Raw genomic sequence first — 16908 nt, forward strand, 5'->3', positions numbered from 1 at the left:
AGCTTCTACAAAGTTCATGACTATACTGGATGACAGCTCCTCATTCAGGTGTGAAACTTCCACGTTTCCAGGACAGTAGCTGATTTTAGTGACAATTCTTTCTACTTCGCACCACCCAGTTACCACAGCAAAGACTGAACTTTAGTTTACCTTAATTATGTACGCTCAAAAGAACTGTTTACGAATTCCAACCAATTAACTGCACAAACAGATTTGCCTGCAAAACCACCAAAACTGGTGATTGTGTACAAATGAAGGCAATGCACCAAGAATACAAGGTTGAGTTTCTATTGCTGAAATAGCATTTTTACTTACTTTAACTAGAAAAAAAAATTAAAAAAAGAAACCTAAGATGTGGTTTTACACAGTAACACTTCAGAATAAAACTCTAAAAATACTTCTTGCAGGGCACTGGAAGCCATCCCTGCCAACACGTGTTAGCTTTTCACTACTGCTCATGTAAGTTAAGAATGCTGAAAGCATTCCATTTTTTTCCATTGCAAATGTATTTTTGTATGTGTTTAGTATATTTCAATTCATACTAGTTATCACTAGTCAGATTAAAAAATGAGTAATTTTAAAATGTGTATTTTAATAATGATTGTTCATGACTGTATTTATCACTCTCAACTATTAATTACCAAATATATTTGCTGGATGTAAGCCTTTTGTATTTCAATAAAACATAATAAAACTATTTACTTGAAAATTTCACAGGGAATTGAATTAAATTGTATTTAATCTCACAATAAGACACATCACATTATTTTAAAACTGATGTGAAGCTACAGTTGGAAATGCAAGCCATAAAGGAAGTGAAACAAAATTGTATCTCCTAGATATCAAAGTCTGAATTATTTCAATCTTCTAAAATTAAAAAGTTACCACTCTGGTTTAGCCCTTAAGACAGAAAAGTTTGATAACACTTTTTTTTTTTTTTTTTAAAAAACCAGAAGCAACGCCAGACCCGCCCTCAAACACCAAGCTTGTCCTGCAGCATACAAACTCGAAGCATCGTGAGTGGTCTCACCAGTCACTGACCAAACAGATGCGAACAGCTGGTACACAGCACAGCAAAGGATAAATACGTTGCAAGTGACAGCAATAAAGGTTACAAAACAGTAATAAGAGTAAAAAGAAAGATACTTGTTTCAACACATACCGAGACACGAGGTATGAGACTTCGAAGAAAACAAAATCAGAATTTCTTAATATCAGAATGTTATTTTAGAGGAACACTTACCTGAGAAAATAAAGATGAAATCTTTACTGGAGTAGCTTTAACCACCATAAACGTCCGATAGAAGAGCATCGGGCAGTTCCAGCACAGAAATCCTTTTATCCCTCTCATAGATTCATTTACCCTTACTTATTACGCTTTAAATCATTTAAATTATTACACCTTAAAAAGACAAAATGGTAAGAGAGACACAACTGAGATTTCAACATGGAATGTATTTATTATTTTTTTTAATTTTCAGTACAGTATTAGGAGGTCATTTAAATACTTTAAATAGAGATTTTGGAGAAAACCCCAAAGGATTCAACTAGGTAAAGAAAAACAATCTTATCAGTGGATGAAAGACAAGTATTTAACGACCTTGTGATGCTGGAAGTAGCATTCTCTAGGCAGTTCACGTTCCTGGGTCACCTAGTCAGGAATGTAGCCTGGCACGGTGATTCCCCTCCTCTCCTCTGTTTTCTGGAGTGTTTCATGCAGAAGATCTCACTATAATGGACAACTTCACTGAGAGGCAGGAAATTATTAATTTTTTTTTTTTAAATCAAACACATAGAACCAAGCCGACAGGTTTACCGCATTGTTTTGCTTCAAAAACCGAATTACATTTTTCTCTATAACCATAAATCAGAAGGGCGTTAGGTAACACTACAATCCTACAGACCATCCACCTCCTCCCTTTTTTATCAAATCAACCTACAGTATAATTACCTGACACGGCAGATGAGACAACAGAAACAACCGGTAAGCAGCTGAATATGGCTTGATGTGAAAAAAAGTAAAAATCTGAAATGAACTGCAAGTTAATTTTGTTGCACAAAAAGATGAATAGAACTAAAGCAGGTGCTGCTTTCAGTGTAGGAGGAGGGTTGGGGGGGGAAAGCGTGCTACTGTGCAAACTAGAATACCCTGATTTTTGGAATCATAGAATTGTTAGGGTTGGAAGGGACCTTCAAGATCATCTAGTTCCAACCCCCCTGCCATGGGCAGGGACACCTCCCACTAGAGCAGGCTGCTCAGAGTTGCAGAGAATGCATCTTCTGCCTGCCTCAGGCATACTGCTGCAGCAATGCAGAGAGGTGGGAACATCTCATTCGAGAACATCCAGCCGCCAGTTCCTCTTCCACTAGTTCAAAGTCAATTTTATTTTCCTGATAGCTCGTACTTGTTAGACGTTTACTCAACGAGAATTCCCATACACCCCATTCTGAAAAATAAATTTTCTTTCTGATGCCAGTCAAGGAATTCCTGGCATAATCAAAGGAACAGAATGGAAAAATTCAATTAATTTTATTTATTTGAGTTGCCCACAAGTACACTTACACATATATATACTAAAATATTTAAGAATATATATGTGTATACACACACACACTCCCTTAAGTATTGAGGTTCTTTGCTTACCATGTTCAGTCTCTTAAGATCTGTTTATATATATATATATATATTTATATATATATAATGTATGTATATGAACTGAGACTGAAAGTGGTAAGTCAAGAAGTTAAATCTAGATAGTAATAAATACAGGGTAGGGCACCTCAGCCCTATCGGTTCAGTGATTTTTCTTCCTTGTATCACATGGATGATCGTAGCTGCTTGCAGTGCTAAGTTTCTGGAGACTGGAAGTTCTGAAACTTTGGTTCCAGTTCAGTAACACATTAAACCAGTAACCTACATTTCAAAAGCTGCACCTTTCAACTCACACAAGGCTGTACAGGCTTGTACACAAGTGGCTTAGCCAGCAGTCTGATGCACTTGCATCTTCCAGACAAAAATTACTGCTTCGGTGAAGAATTTGGGTAAAATGGAAACATTTTCTCCTTTGCATGACCAAAAAGTAGACTGGTCACGCAGCGGATGCTGAGATTCCCTGATGCAGCAGCTTCATACAGAATTAATGCGTTACTCAGATTTCTCAACGTGTATTACAGTAAGGAGTGTATTTGTAACAACGGGCAGACCGTGGCGTGCAGGCACAATCTAAGGTCATGCATCGTGAGCTTTCTCTGTGCTACAGAACTGTACCTCATGAAAGTTATTAATTAAGTATAGTTATGCATTTAAAAACTAAAGTTTCCAAGAGGTTTCAAAGTGAGTGAACAGTAAGGAAATTATTTTACAGTGTAAGCAAGCTTTGCCTATTCATAGAGCAAGACTTCATTTTTAACTCAGCTTGAATAAGTAACTGGACATCAAGCTACTTATCTTTCAAATTCCTATCAGAGACATAATAAATAATCAAGTTTAATTTGCTGAAATAATGGCCAGCATGGTGAAACAATGTTCGCCTAAGTGAACAAGAGGCATCTTAAGACTGTATGAAATTAGTAATTCCCACCCACAAGAACTCCCAGAACAAACTGCTTAATAAGGGAACCGTTACAAGCCATGAAACTCGACAGAGGAGATTCAGCTCAGTGTCCGAATCACTGTGATATTCCAGTATACTAAAAACTGTAGCTATTTCATCAGCACATAGCATTAAGATGATGCATTTTGTTATTGGATCAAGTTTTTATACGATCTAACAAAAGGTACAGACCTTGTGCATCTCGTTACAATTAAAATAAACAGGACGCCTGAGGCTCAGGCCTCAAGATTCAGTGAAGTTATACTGCCACCAAAAAGCTGAGCGTATTTCCCTTATGCTATCCTTAATCTTAGATGCCTCCAGATGTAAAGTCTTGGACACTTTTGCATAATACGTTGAAATTACACTACCTGGATAAACAAACTGTCCAAGAATTCTTAATGGAAATTTGGTCAGAAAAATAGAAGTCTAAAGGAAATTTGTACTTAAAGTGAAAAAACAAAAATAAACTAAGAGAGAAGTGGTATAAGCCCTAGCGAGCAGTACATTCTTTGAGTACCTCCAATATTACACACTATTGTCATATCTGAATGCTCTTCTCAGAATGTACAGAAAACCGTTTCTCTTAAACCAAGACAGAGAACGCATTAAATAGGAATTTATGGGTCTCAAGTTAAGGAGGATTTCCCATCAGTTTCTGAAAAAGTCAGTAAATACAGACAATCACCAGTTTTCAAATCAGGACATTAAAATGTCTCAGATTATATAAAAGTATACTCCAACTTCGCCGGAACAGAAGTCAAAGCTAAGGCCTCACAATTCCAGTTATTAGAAACAGCATATCCTCTTTACTAGGCCAGCACTTGAAGCCAGCTATTCACTGTTTAAAAGAGGGGATTTTATAAAAAGGTGGTTGCAATGCAGTTCTTTGTAAGATGTACCCAAGTACAGACAGATTGCTTAAAAGTGGTAAGGTTATAACAGAAAGTGTTAAAGAAAATGCAACATAAACAAAATGCAACAAACTACACTGACTGAAATTGCTTCAAGGTCCTCATATGGAGTAAAGTTCACTACACAAATTAAACATCATGAAGTACAAATTAACAAACCACATGATTAATAAAATCTGTTCACTTTATATTAAACATCTCTAATATGACTATAGTAGAATGTTGACGTCCCCTGTTGCGCAGAGGAGCTCTTCCCTTTGTATCACGGGCAAGGGTTCTCATCTCCAACGCTACTGTGCAAAATGACCATTTATTTCAACAGGTTCTGCAGCATGGCTGTAGCATACGTAGGACGAGCTTGTCTGCTTTCAATCGCGTTTTGAAGATACTGGATACCTCCACAGCGCTCCCAAATTTCTTCAAACTGTCTGGGCAAAATTTCAGCACCTCGCTTTCGAGTTAAGCCAGTCTCTTCAAGGTTAAGCTCACACATATCCATATCGTCCTTACCTGAAACGGGCAAGGAGAAAAGAAAAATCTTTATAAAGCTTTTACATCATTGAAAGGTCCCATTAACAAAGATTAGATCTCTGTTAATTAGATTTCCTCTCTCAAGCTCTGATTTGTTAATAGACTTCAGAGCTTATGGAGAAATCGGTCCTCAGACACTGAATATTTATTTGTTTTGTTGGTTTTTTTGTACACACAGAGCAGAAAAGCAGTATCAGAATAAACTAGTAGCAGATGCTGCAACTGACCAAATTGTGCTTAAAAAGCAAGCAAAAAGGAACAAAGGGAAGAAGTTGAGAAGATCAGGATCTCGATATGTTCTCCTGAAAGCCACTATGGGATGGCACCCAGTTGTTTAACACACACTTTCAGTTTTACACAGTTGTACAGTGAACTGCTGTTATTATGTAATATAAGTGTAGCAAAGTGTCTAAGTAGTCAAGACTTTTGATCAAATAGTCAGTATTCTTAATCTGTCAGCCTCCCACACTAAACAAACAATGCCTACCAAATGGGACTGACACAGAGAATCCAATGAAATGGTAAGTGTAGCTCACTTGCTATATTTTAATCCTATTTTTAATAGGTGATCCATTGAATATGGTATCTGTGACAGCAATGCTACTTTTGGCTGTGGGCTTTGACACTGAACAGGCAACAGGTGGTACAAGGAATTCTATTAAAAATAATTAGCAGAAAACCAAGGAACTTCTGTCACTAGTAAAGTGTCACTCAGATGCTAAACAAATTGGTTATGGCCTTTTCCTCAGTCCCCAAGTTAAATACAAAGACTCAAACCACAGAAGTGTAAACAGCATTTCTCTGGTGTTTTCTCCCCCTTTCACTATCCTCCAGAAAAGGAGGATACATTTCATCACCAGACAATCTCTACCTATCTATTGCCACATTTAGTTTTTATTTTAAATGTTTAAGATTAAGCATTTTAAGCTTTTCTCTTTAGTTTAAGCTATTCTCCCATATCGGGCAGCACAAATATGGTAAAAGCGTCCATTTGCTATTAGAACCATACTATGGAAAGACAATATATTATATGCACAAATTGTTTTGACACAAACTGCTGTAAACCTTCCAAAAGCTAACTAAATAACAATACAATGATGAGTAGAACTTTTCCAGACAAATTGTGATGTTTTATCTTCATGCCGTCTCCAGGTCAGTGAATAATCTGAGGACACTTAATAATAAAACTATTTACATTTGGATTCCCACTCCGTCTACGATTTCCCAGATTAAAGCACATGTATGAGTAAAACACGTGACCAGTTACATCTACAAATGATATTCCGTAACATTTGGCCACCATCAACAGCAGTCCCAAATCCTCAAATTCTGCCCAGACAGGAACTGCTGATGAAAAAAAGAGGATACAACTTGGGAAAGTTGTATCATCAGCCCCTGTTTCTAAAGTAATCAAGTCTGAACCTTTTCAACATTTGAGTTTTGCTTTCAATACCAACCTGCTACAAGGAGAATGGGTGCTTTGTCAGGATGAAGTTCCATTTGTCGAGCAATCCATGGCCCGTCAAAATGCGCATACCACCAACCCTTCTTCTTGTTCTGGGGATCTTTGTACTGGTCCGCAGGACGGATGAAGGGAATGCGGAAATAACGCTGTTGTCTGTTCATTTCAATCTCTTGTTGTCTGGCTGGTAGCTGGGTTGTTGGGTTCTGTTGAGCTGTCGTACAAAAAAAACCCAAAAAACAAGTAAACAAAAAATAGACAGAAAAAAGAAAAAGCCGTATTATGACTTGCTTCATTAATCATCAAAGTAAAAAAAAAAAACAAAAATAAACAAAGAAATGAAAAAACCACCAAAACAAACCCGAGAAAACCTGAGAGATTCTCTCTGAATACAAAATCATCTGAAGTCTCAAACCTAAAAAGTATTCCCGTCTCCTGTAATGTGCATTCTTTTAATGACTACAGCTACAACACTGGTGAGGGAAGGCTCATGTTAACTACTGTATCCATGTGTAATACAAGGTTGCTCAATGGCATCAGGTACTTTTAGACAAACCAAAGTGAGTAAAATAACATATTCTGCTTTAAATGAATATTGACGGTAAAACTTCACATACAAAATTTCTTACCAACCAGAAACCTTAATCAGTAACTGCCCTAGTTCGGTCCATCTCTTTGTAAAACAAGGTCACAGTGCAAAGAAGCATTTTCAGTTACAAAAATACAAAGCACCACTTGAAGATTTTTGACAGTCAACATAGAAGGGTGTGTAATACTGTTAGAAATGACGACTTTGTTAATAGAAATGTTGACAACAAACACTGCTTATTACAAAGCTGCCACCAAACATAACTTTCTGCCTAGATTTCTGTATACTAAACTGCAGTACTAGAACTACTCTCTCTGGCTGCTTTCCTTTCTAAAGAAATTGTTTATTTCTGGCCATTAATTTCAACTGACCAAACTTCTAGAGGAGATAGAATTATACAAAATCTTTTAAAACTTCATATATGTTTTTGCTAAACATTTCCCATGTGCACTGTTAGACTCCCTCAGAGTCCCACACATTTCAGACTTCGGAGAGAAACTTCCTTTCGAATAAAAGCAAATACTCTCTATGTTAACTCATCAACTGATCGACCTTCTTAATGTTATGCATACACTATTATAATCAGTTTTAAATAGTAAATGCTCTTACAAGCAAGATCCTTTCCTTTAATAACTGCCTCCTGCAAAAGTTTATCAGTGATCTTGTTTCAGTGGTTTACAAAACCACTGTTACAAATACCCTAAGAAATTATGAACGTGAATCTATGCCATCTCTACAAAAGAAAATCAGTACTATTCTACGTTTCAGCATAAAGGGAATAACTGAAAGTGAATTCCTTTTTTGTCCATTGTCTATTAAGCAGCAAAGCTAATTTTTGAGCTAAAACTTAATAAAATGAAAAATCAAAGTCACATCTAATAATGTATTTTTACAGTTATGAACAAGACTAATAGACTAGCAACTGCACCTTGAAATTTTTTCCACTTACATTCAAGCAAAAATACTTTTCTAAATGTCAAGAGAAGAATCTTAAAAATATATATATATGTACTATTCAAATCATACCCCCCCTTTTTTTTTTAACCAGGTCTACATAAACAAAGATAAGAAAAACAACAGATTTTAATAGGTGAATGCTACTTTTACACATCAACTCTGATAAAGCCTGGTATTTTACAGGGAGACATACTTTACAGTTTATAAGAAATTAATTCTAATTTCTGCAAATACTCTGAACACCTATCACAGCAGATCAGTGCTTTAGACTTGTCAAACACTTTTTGCACTGCAAAAGTAATTGCACTGCAATAAGCAATAAACCTTAGCGGTAATTGCTAAGGTTTATTTCTACCCCTATGCATACCTAAATCCAAGATGAAATCTAGAGGACAGAACACTAAGCAGCAAATAAAGCCTCTACTTTTCGGTGCTATGGAATTGTAGTTCTTTATTCAAAAGAAACCATCACCTGAATGTTAGTTTGTGTGCTAGGAAAATAGCTGTTAATATTAAGTTGATTCCAGAGTTTTGCTACAAGAAGCCATGTACGGATAGGAAAAAATATTAGAACAAGCATAGTATTTCTTGAGGGTGGGAAGGCGTGTAGGTGGGGGGAGAAAAGAGAAAAAAAGTGGGAGATTACACCTTCAAATAACCTACATAAAAAGGTTATTTCGTTCTCCCTTCCCATGACTGCTCAAATGGGTAGGATCTCACAATTCATAAATTACTCGAGTAACACGTAATTACCATCAGTTGAATAACATTGCCAAAGTTGTAAAATAAAATTTTTTGAACAATTAAATTCTATTTGCACATGTAGCAAAACACTGGACTGATTAATGTTAGTACAGGGCTCTCAAGTGTTCCTATTCTTCAAAGTTAGCTTAAATAACCATCTCCCCACTTACGTGAGTTGCTCAAAAATGGTGCAAAATCTGTGAACAAATATTACATGTTGAACAAAACATATAAGTGCTCATCCTTTATAAGTTATAGTTTCGTTACCTCAACATTTTTCACCAATGATGATGAAAGACAAATGGAAATCTAGTTACAAAATAAATACAGAAGTTGAGCTAAGTATTTCTGCTCATTTTCTGCTCACTGGCATATACAAACGATTCCTTTCTTCAAGTATAATAGATTTCCAACTGCTTCTGTTTTCATCAGGATTTAATTTTGAAATTGATTGCTTCAATGATTTGCGATGCCTGTCACAAAACCTCAGTTGTATAAGCTAAGCACAGATTGCTGTAACAAATCTGCTAGTTAATTAACGTAGTACTTATAATTTTTAACATTTTTACTAGGAAAAAATTTCCATACCTCTATTCATAACAAATTTGCCTACTCCAACAACAATACACAAACCAGTGTTCAGCTTCTACACTGAATGTATGAATTTAATTAAATTAGAAATAATTTAATTTAAAAAATTATGACATCAGTGACAAGACAGAAAGAAGAATCATGGAATCATAGAACCATAGGGTTGGAAGGGACCTCTGGAGATCATCTAGTCCAACTTCCCTGCCAGAGCAGGGGCACCTAGAGCAGGTTGCACAGGAACGCGTCCAGGTGGGTTTTGAATGTCTTCAGAAAAGGAGACCACCGCCTCTCTGGGCAGCCTGTTCCAGTGCTCTGCCACCCTCAAAGTAAAGTTGTTCCTCCTCATGTTTTGGTGGAACTTCCTGTGCTCAAGTTTGTGCCCGTTACCTCTTGTCCTGTCACTGGGCACCACTGAAAAGAGCCTGGCCCCATCCTCCTGACACCCACCCTTTAAGTATTTATAAGTGTTGATAAGGTCCCCCCTCAGTCGTCTTTTTTTCCAGACTGAAGAGACCCAAATCCCTCAGCCTTTCCTCATAAGAGAGGTGTTCCAGTCCCCTAATCATCTTGGTAGCCCTTTGCTGCACCCTCTCCAGCAGTTCCCTGTCCTTCTTGAACTGGAGAGCCCAGAACTGGACCCAGTACTCCAGGTGCAGCTTCACCAAGGCAGAGTAGAGGGGGAGGATGACCTCCCTTGACCTGCTGGCCACACTCTTCTTGATGCACCCCAGGATGCCATTGGCCTTCTTGGCCACAAGGGCACATTGCTGGCTCATGGTCATCCCGTTGTCCACCAGGACTCCCAGGTCTCTTTCCACCGAGCTGCTCTCCAGCAGGTCAGCCCCCAACCTCTACTGGTGTAGCACCTTACACTTGCCCTTGTTGAATTTCATAAGGTTCCTCTCTGCCCAAATCTCCAACCTGTCTAGGTCTCTCTGTATGGCAGCACAGCCTTCTCCTGTGTCAGCCACTCCCCCCAGCTTTGTGTCATCAGCAAACTTGCTGAGGGTGCACTCTGTCCCCTCATCCAGGTCATTGATGAATATATTGAAGAGGACTGGACCCAGTACTGACCCCTGGGGAACACCACTCGTCACTGACCCCCAACTAGACTCTGTGCCCCTAATCACTACCCTGAAATTCCAGCAACGCAATGCAATGCATATGCAATTCATAACTCAGTATATAAATGAATGGGAAGGAGACACCTTTGTATGAGGACTAATACTGAGAGTAAGTAGAGCACCTGTATACCCTGGGATCTGTATCCCCCATGTCCCAGGACAATGCTCTAATCCCAGACTAACAGGGCTTCGGGGACAGCATATTCTCCTCATCTTCCCTTTCCTCTGCCTCTCCCATTACCTGTGTGGCCAGGAACACAAGATGACAGCAGGAAAGATCTGACTAAATTATTATATCCATTTGCTGTGATTCAGTTCATTTCTTAGATTCCTTTTATAACACGCAATCACTGGACTTGAGGGATGGGGTGGCAGTGAAAGAGTAACAAAATTCACTCTGCAAATATTTCTCCAGAAACCAGGCACCTAATTTTCAGGTCTGGCAGTGTTAAACATGGTAACTCCTACACCTTCTTGTTGAATTTTGAAGGCAGTCACTTATTCTCATGAGTGCATTGCTTTGACATTAGACACCCATCTGTGAAACCAGCAGAATGACAGTCTAGTAAGAAAGCAGGGACTATGCAAAATTTGTCATCCCATAATCAAAAACTGCAGTATCAACACTCAGATAATTTTTAAAAAAGGGAATGTAACCTCTAATGCATGAGGCTTACAGTCTTGTAAATGAGAAAATTATTAGCATCTTTAAAAGGTATCTACATCTATGTCTAAGTATCTGTATCTTATGAAAGAAAAAAAACATGAGAAAAAAAACAACTTATCATAAATACTCCTTGTTTTGTCTAGACCATAACAAGGCATGATTCCTTCCAATCTTGTTTTTCTAGCACCAAAAACAATCACATGCAATTCTCTCACAGACGGACTATTTCAGAACTAGTTGTAGAATTTTCTGTTCTATCCTTAGGTATAATTCTGTGTTCTGAACTATCATTAACTTCTCCCAGAAAGCAATACTTGTAATTACAGAGGTCAGAACTAGTATGAACAAACTTTAAAAAAAGTCTCAAAACGCAAACCACAGTTTCATAAACAGAAAATTATCTTCCTTAGTTGTAAGTAGCACAGCAATGAACATTTAGCAAAAATGCCAGCAACTGCAACACCAAATCAAGAATCATTTTAACAGATACGAGTTGGTATGAGAAAAGGTTTTAGGAAGAGCTATTCAGTACAGGTATCTGGGTCTCCTGAAAGTATTCTACTTTCTGCAAAGTATTTGCCAGTTATAATCTTTTCAAAATATTTACCTTAAATCAATACAAAGATACTCTAAACCCCCCAAGAATTTCCTGCAACCTAGCAAAACTGAAATTCATACTAGAAATGCTTTCTTTAGAATACTGTCACCAAAAATTACTATTTGTGTTATTATAAAGACAAAATTCTCTCTCCTCACCATAGTCTGTGACTGATTTGGGAGCACGCTGTTCTGCTTCTGCATTGCGTTTCTTATTCTTGGATTTCCAAGCGTGATATACCTTTAGCCTTCTGTGAAACTCTTCTCTGCAAGCCGCCAACAGTTCAATATCTATCTCAAAAATAAGGAGGGAAGAGAGGAGTGAGAAAAAAATTGGAAAAATTATTTATTAAATGCTTTTCTATATTGATAGGTACAGAATTTAAGATCCGTTTGTAACACTAATGTGTTATAATATAATAAATCCTCATTCTCTGCAGCACCAGGGCCTGTATTTTATGGCCCTGAAAGATCCTTGGAGTGCTATATGTCCTCTTCTCCTTTAGAGGAATGGCAGTCCCCAAAGTGGCTGTTCTACTGTGAGATTTGGAGCAGTGAAATCCTACAAATAAAATTTCCACTTTGCTAAATTTGTCTGTTGACATTATCACAAGCCAAGCCGTACAGAAACAGACAAAATTTCATGGCTGAACTTTGTTTCTGCAGCTGAAAAAAATCAGCAATTTGACTGCTCAGATGTAGGTTCTTTTTCCACTTTATCAAATGTATTTAATTTTGCTGAATTTCATGATACTAACAGACTAAATGATTGGAAGGCTTTTTTGTTAATCACCTAAGAGCATCCAAACTTGCTTCACTAGGGATGAACACACATTAGCACCATATATTACTGCACCACCTATTCAGCTGAAAACATTGCTCCAGTCTTGCATATGTAAAAACAATAGGGACACCGTTCAAATTTGGAGCTAACTTTAGGTTTTAAATACAAACAGAGAGAATGGATTTTTTTCCAATTTCTACATCCAGGGAGAAATTTTGAGTTAGCTTAAATCAGAAATTAACCAACTGCTTTCAATCAGAAGCAGGAAGAAACAGTAACATGTAATAAAGGAATAATTCTTATCTGTTTCTATCTTTGTAACACTGGGGGAAAATTAATTACTGTCCCAACTGTGAGCTTCCCAAGTTACACATTTTGAAAATTAAAGAATAATCTGAATATTTAAGACAGAAAATATTTTATGCTGTGCTTTACATGACATATTTGCTTTTTGTGATTTGGTGACAGCAAGCAGTGATAGCAAAAAACGTTAGAACATGAAAATTCTAGGTAAAGCATTACTATTATTCCCTTTGTGGAAATACACAAAACCAAGATGATTTAATTAAGAAATCATAACATGTATTTGATTCTGTGTGATTCTGTGATTTTATGGCCCAAGCAGTTTAACATCAAAAAATATATATTCAGTAAAGGAGTTATAAAGCAAACTGTTTCCTCAGTATGGAAACAGTTTCATTCACTGTTCTCCTTGGGGTAATAGAACTTTTTAAAAATCAACATCCATTCAAACCTGAATAAATTCATGAGCAAGTTTTCATCTTTGTCGTAGGAAGGAAGTAACACCTTTCATACAACTAGAACTTGACTTCTCAAATAAGAAAAAAAAAAAAAAGCAACTTACCACAGGATGTATTGATTGTATCGCGAAGCTCTGCATATTTCCACTTACTGAGATCATGCTTCTTAGTACCAGCGGCAGCTTTCGTGGCTTGAACTGAAGGACTCCTACAATTATTAAAAAAATAATATGTATTTTCTCAAGCATGAAACAGGAGTTGTTACAACAGAAGGAACGGATCACATGATCAACACTGCAGCATGCTTACTACAATGAAAATCAGCAGCAGAGGGACTGAATTCAAAGGCAAAATATAATTTTATTTTCAAGATGTTCAAATGATTAAGAAAAAGTGAAGGCATTTTTTATGTCCGAAATCATATAATAACCTGATTGGTTGCCTAGAGATTAAAAGGAATTGTCATTAATAGTTAACACTTATGTGTGAAAAGGCGCATATTCTATTCATGTATACCTCACCCCACGCTGATGTACATTTTTCTTGGTACTAGTCAAGATGCAGAATACAGACAACAAAGAGTGGACATATACATTTTCAGTTCCATTCAAAAAACAGATGAGGAAAAATATTTCAGAAGTAAACAAGGAGAAGGGAAATAAAGTGTTTCCTCTGCTGTTCAAAACTGGATTAGGACAAAATCCTTGTTCCAAGACTAGAGAAAATATTCTGTGTCTTTGACAAAAGACTAGTTTGAGAGAAGAAATCAAATTACTATATTTCTCTATTAATTGCATAGTAGCTGTCTGAGAACAGCAATATTTATTTGGGGACGGAGGGGAAACCATTAAGAGCTATCAAGTTAAAAAAGACCACTCTCAGAAGAAAGGCTGACCAGTACTAGAAACATCTAGAAACAGATTTTTCAAAGGCAAAAGATATTCGTCATGTAGGTACTATGCAATAAAGTCAACAGCAAATGCAACTAAGAAATTAGTACTAAAATCTCCATCATCTTTAACAGTATGTATAAGGTTATCCATTTAACAAACAAACACCATGTGTATACATATAAACATAAACCTGAAAATTAATATTTTTTTTCTTAAAAATGGTATGGATAAGAAGTGGAAGAACTCTCCTTTAGGAATGGCAAACTTCCCATGGACTATTTGGATATAAACTAAGTCCAAAACACTCCAACATTCAGCGATCATCAGAATACTTTTTAAAAACTAAGGAATTAAAGAACGGACACATGATTTTACCAACCACTGCTAATGCCCGTGACTAAACACAAGAGGCAAACTTATCAATTATCTTTCAGGATAATTATCTTTTTTCTGAACAAATCCTCTCAGATCCTGAAACTAGATCTGTAACAGGGTAGGAGAATACTTGATGCAGTATGTCACATTAAAAATTCACAGGAAAGAAAAAGAGAAGAAACCAGACCTTTCCAGTTAAAGTCTGTTTGAGCAGCAATATCTTTGTGGGACTGTTACATTATTACAGTACTTCTAATCCATTGAATATTATTTGAAACTTTATTTTCCCCTAAAGGTCTCATGTGGGACTAAGAAGTTTTATGTTGTTTATTTTCCCTTTTTAGTTAATAGGCTATAAATACATTTTCTGTGAAAAATTTCTCTATGTAGATATAGCAGTTCTGAAAGCAGAGATAACTAATGCAATTTATTTTTAAGTTTCATAGAAAATAATAACCTGTTTAACCAAATGTTCTTCTTAATAGCAACCGAACTGTATCTTCAGATGTAATTAAAACTACTGAATTGTACTGTTTGTTGCAGCATCAGCTTAATTATGCCTACTCATACCACTAATCTGAGTCAACACACAGCTTCCAGTTACGGTATGTGAGAAGTCTGACACAAAAAAATTACCCCTTTGACTTTTCATCAATAAACAGCCAAGGGACAGGAACTCTTCCTCACCCTTAGCACTACTCATAAGTGTAAACCAAATAATTACATAGTTTCCTTCAAAACATATATTTTAATATTTTGTTATCATTGGCATACCTGTACGACATTAAAGGATTGCTGCTAAATGTAATTTCCGCTGCCTGGTGTCTAACCTTCTTGAACCTAATTTGACAAATCCTAAGGATTTTCCTTATTTAGCAACACTACCCACCACCACTCTAAGAGTTTGCTACATAATTTAGAGCAGCAGAACTAGGCTGTAAGATCTCTAGTTAAACTAGTAATCTTTAAGAATGCTAATCCAATTGAGTGGCTTAGCCTTTCCATTACAGTACGACTCTGCACTCTGCAGATCACTCGTTTGTTTTCTACATGACTTTAAGCATAACAGTCTGGCAGTAAGAAGCGCATCACTCTTGACAATCAGTTTTCACCGCCCAATCTGACAAAGTTATATACCGTAAACAGTATTTTCAGACTTAAAAAGTCTCACGTATATGAAAAGTGAAAAAAATTGAGTTAAACAAGCATGCAGTAAGTATTGCAATTTGAATTCAACCAAAACGCAGAGCCTCTGATTTTGCTCCAAAGATTTATGATATTTTTTGTACATTAAGAATTGGACATTGTCATTGGAACTATGTCAATATATCCAATACTATCGAGCCATCTAAATTCACACGCAACCTTAATTACACACAACATTGTTTACTCCTATTCTTAAAATACCACTGCAAGAAAGAAATTTAGTTAACAGCTGCATTCCCAATTACAATGCTACGACTAGAAAAAACATCAACCATGTGAGACAGATCATCTTCAGCCTATATATATACACAGCACAGTAGCTTGTTTAACAACCCATCCACTTTAAAAAAAAATAAATTGATTCTTATGTAAGCTTCGGCAAATGAATGTCAAAAGGTTATTTTTGTCCTCAAATTACACAAAACACTCTTTAATTACTCACCAATAGAGAGGACATTATAACAATTTCTTTCAGCAGAGAATTAGTATTCTGACAGAAACTAGCATGAAACTATTAGAGTAGAATTGTATTCAGATCCAAACCTGGACTCTGCTTTCCTCCTGCATTGTGCATAAAACCTTGCATCAGCAGTCAAGAAATCTCAGAAGGGGAGTTTAGATGTCTTATGAGGGGTTTTAATATGCTTTTAACACAGTAATTTTCAACACTGCTTTTATTTGAAGGAAATTATAACTAGAATATTTTCTTATTAAAAAAGCACTAACTGTTAATTAACATTAAATAACTTCATTAACTCTTGTTGAACCTGTAGAAACCCTCCTTCGAAAGATGTGGAGCCTAGTTTTCTATTATCGTAATAACAAAGGTGAAAAGAGAAGAAAGCTGGAGGCACATTATTAAAATTACACAAAATATCAGGATACCTGAACTAGTCTTTTTTTTTTTTTAATATATAATCAATTAAAATAGCAGAAAAATAATCACTGAAAAAGGTGCTGATATGGGAAATTTATCCAAAAGAAATAATTTACTTATTTCCTTACCACTTAAAAAAAACCCCAACAAATCAGATTCCATTACTTTTCATTCCATAGTAATTCAACCCATTTCACATGTGATTTCTTTTTATAAAATGATTGATTAATTTGGTGGTGTTTT

The 16908-nt window shown here is 36.3% G+C and overlaps 1 protein-coding gene across 4 annotated transcripts in view; it reads right to left on the minus strand.

Annotated features, from left to right (window-relative positions):
• Positions 1-1855: 1855 nt before the first annotated feature.
• The window catches only part of MYO6 (myosin VI), a 116004-nt gene continuing 100951 nt past the window's right edge, over positions 1856-16908 (minus strand). For 2 of the 4 annotated variants that reach the window (XM_063330141.1, XM_063330139.1), the window contains 5 exons: positions 13419-13522; positions 11929-12060; positions 8961-8987; positions 6496-6714; positions 1856-5017 (listed from right to left, as the gene is read on the minus strand). In XM_063330141.1, the coding sequence (XP_063186211.1) occupies positions 4818-5017; positions 6496-6714; positions 8961-8987; positions 11929-12060; positions 13419-13522 (682 nt within the window). In that variant the 3' untranslated portion in view covers positions 1856-4817. The remainder of the gene's footprint in view (positions 5018-6495; positions 6715-8960; positions 8988-11928; positions 12061-13418; positions 13523-16908) is intronic. The other 2 variants (XM_063330142.1, XM_063330140.1) reach the window with 1 other exon arrangement.

This window comes from Chroicocephalus ridibundus, chromosome 3, assembly GCF_963924245.1.
Source record: "Chroicocephalus ridibundus chromosome 3, bChrRid1.1, whole genome shotgun sequence".
Lineage (NCBI taxonomy): Eukaryota > Metazoa > Chordata > Aves > Charadriiformes > Laridae > Chroicocephalus > Chroicocephalus ridibundus.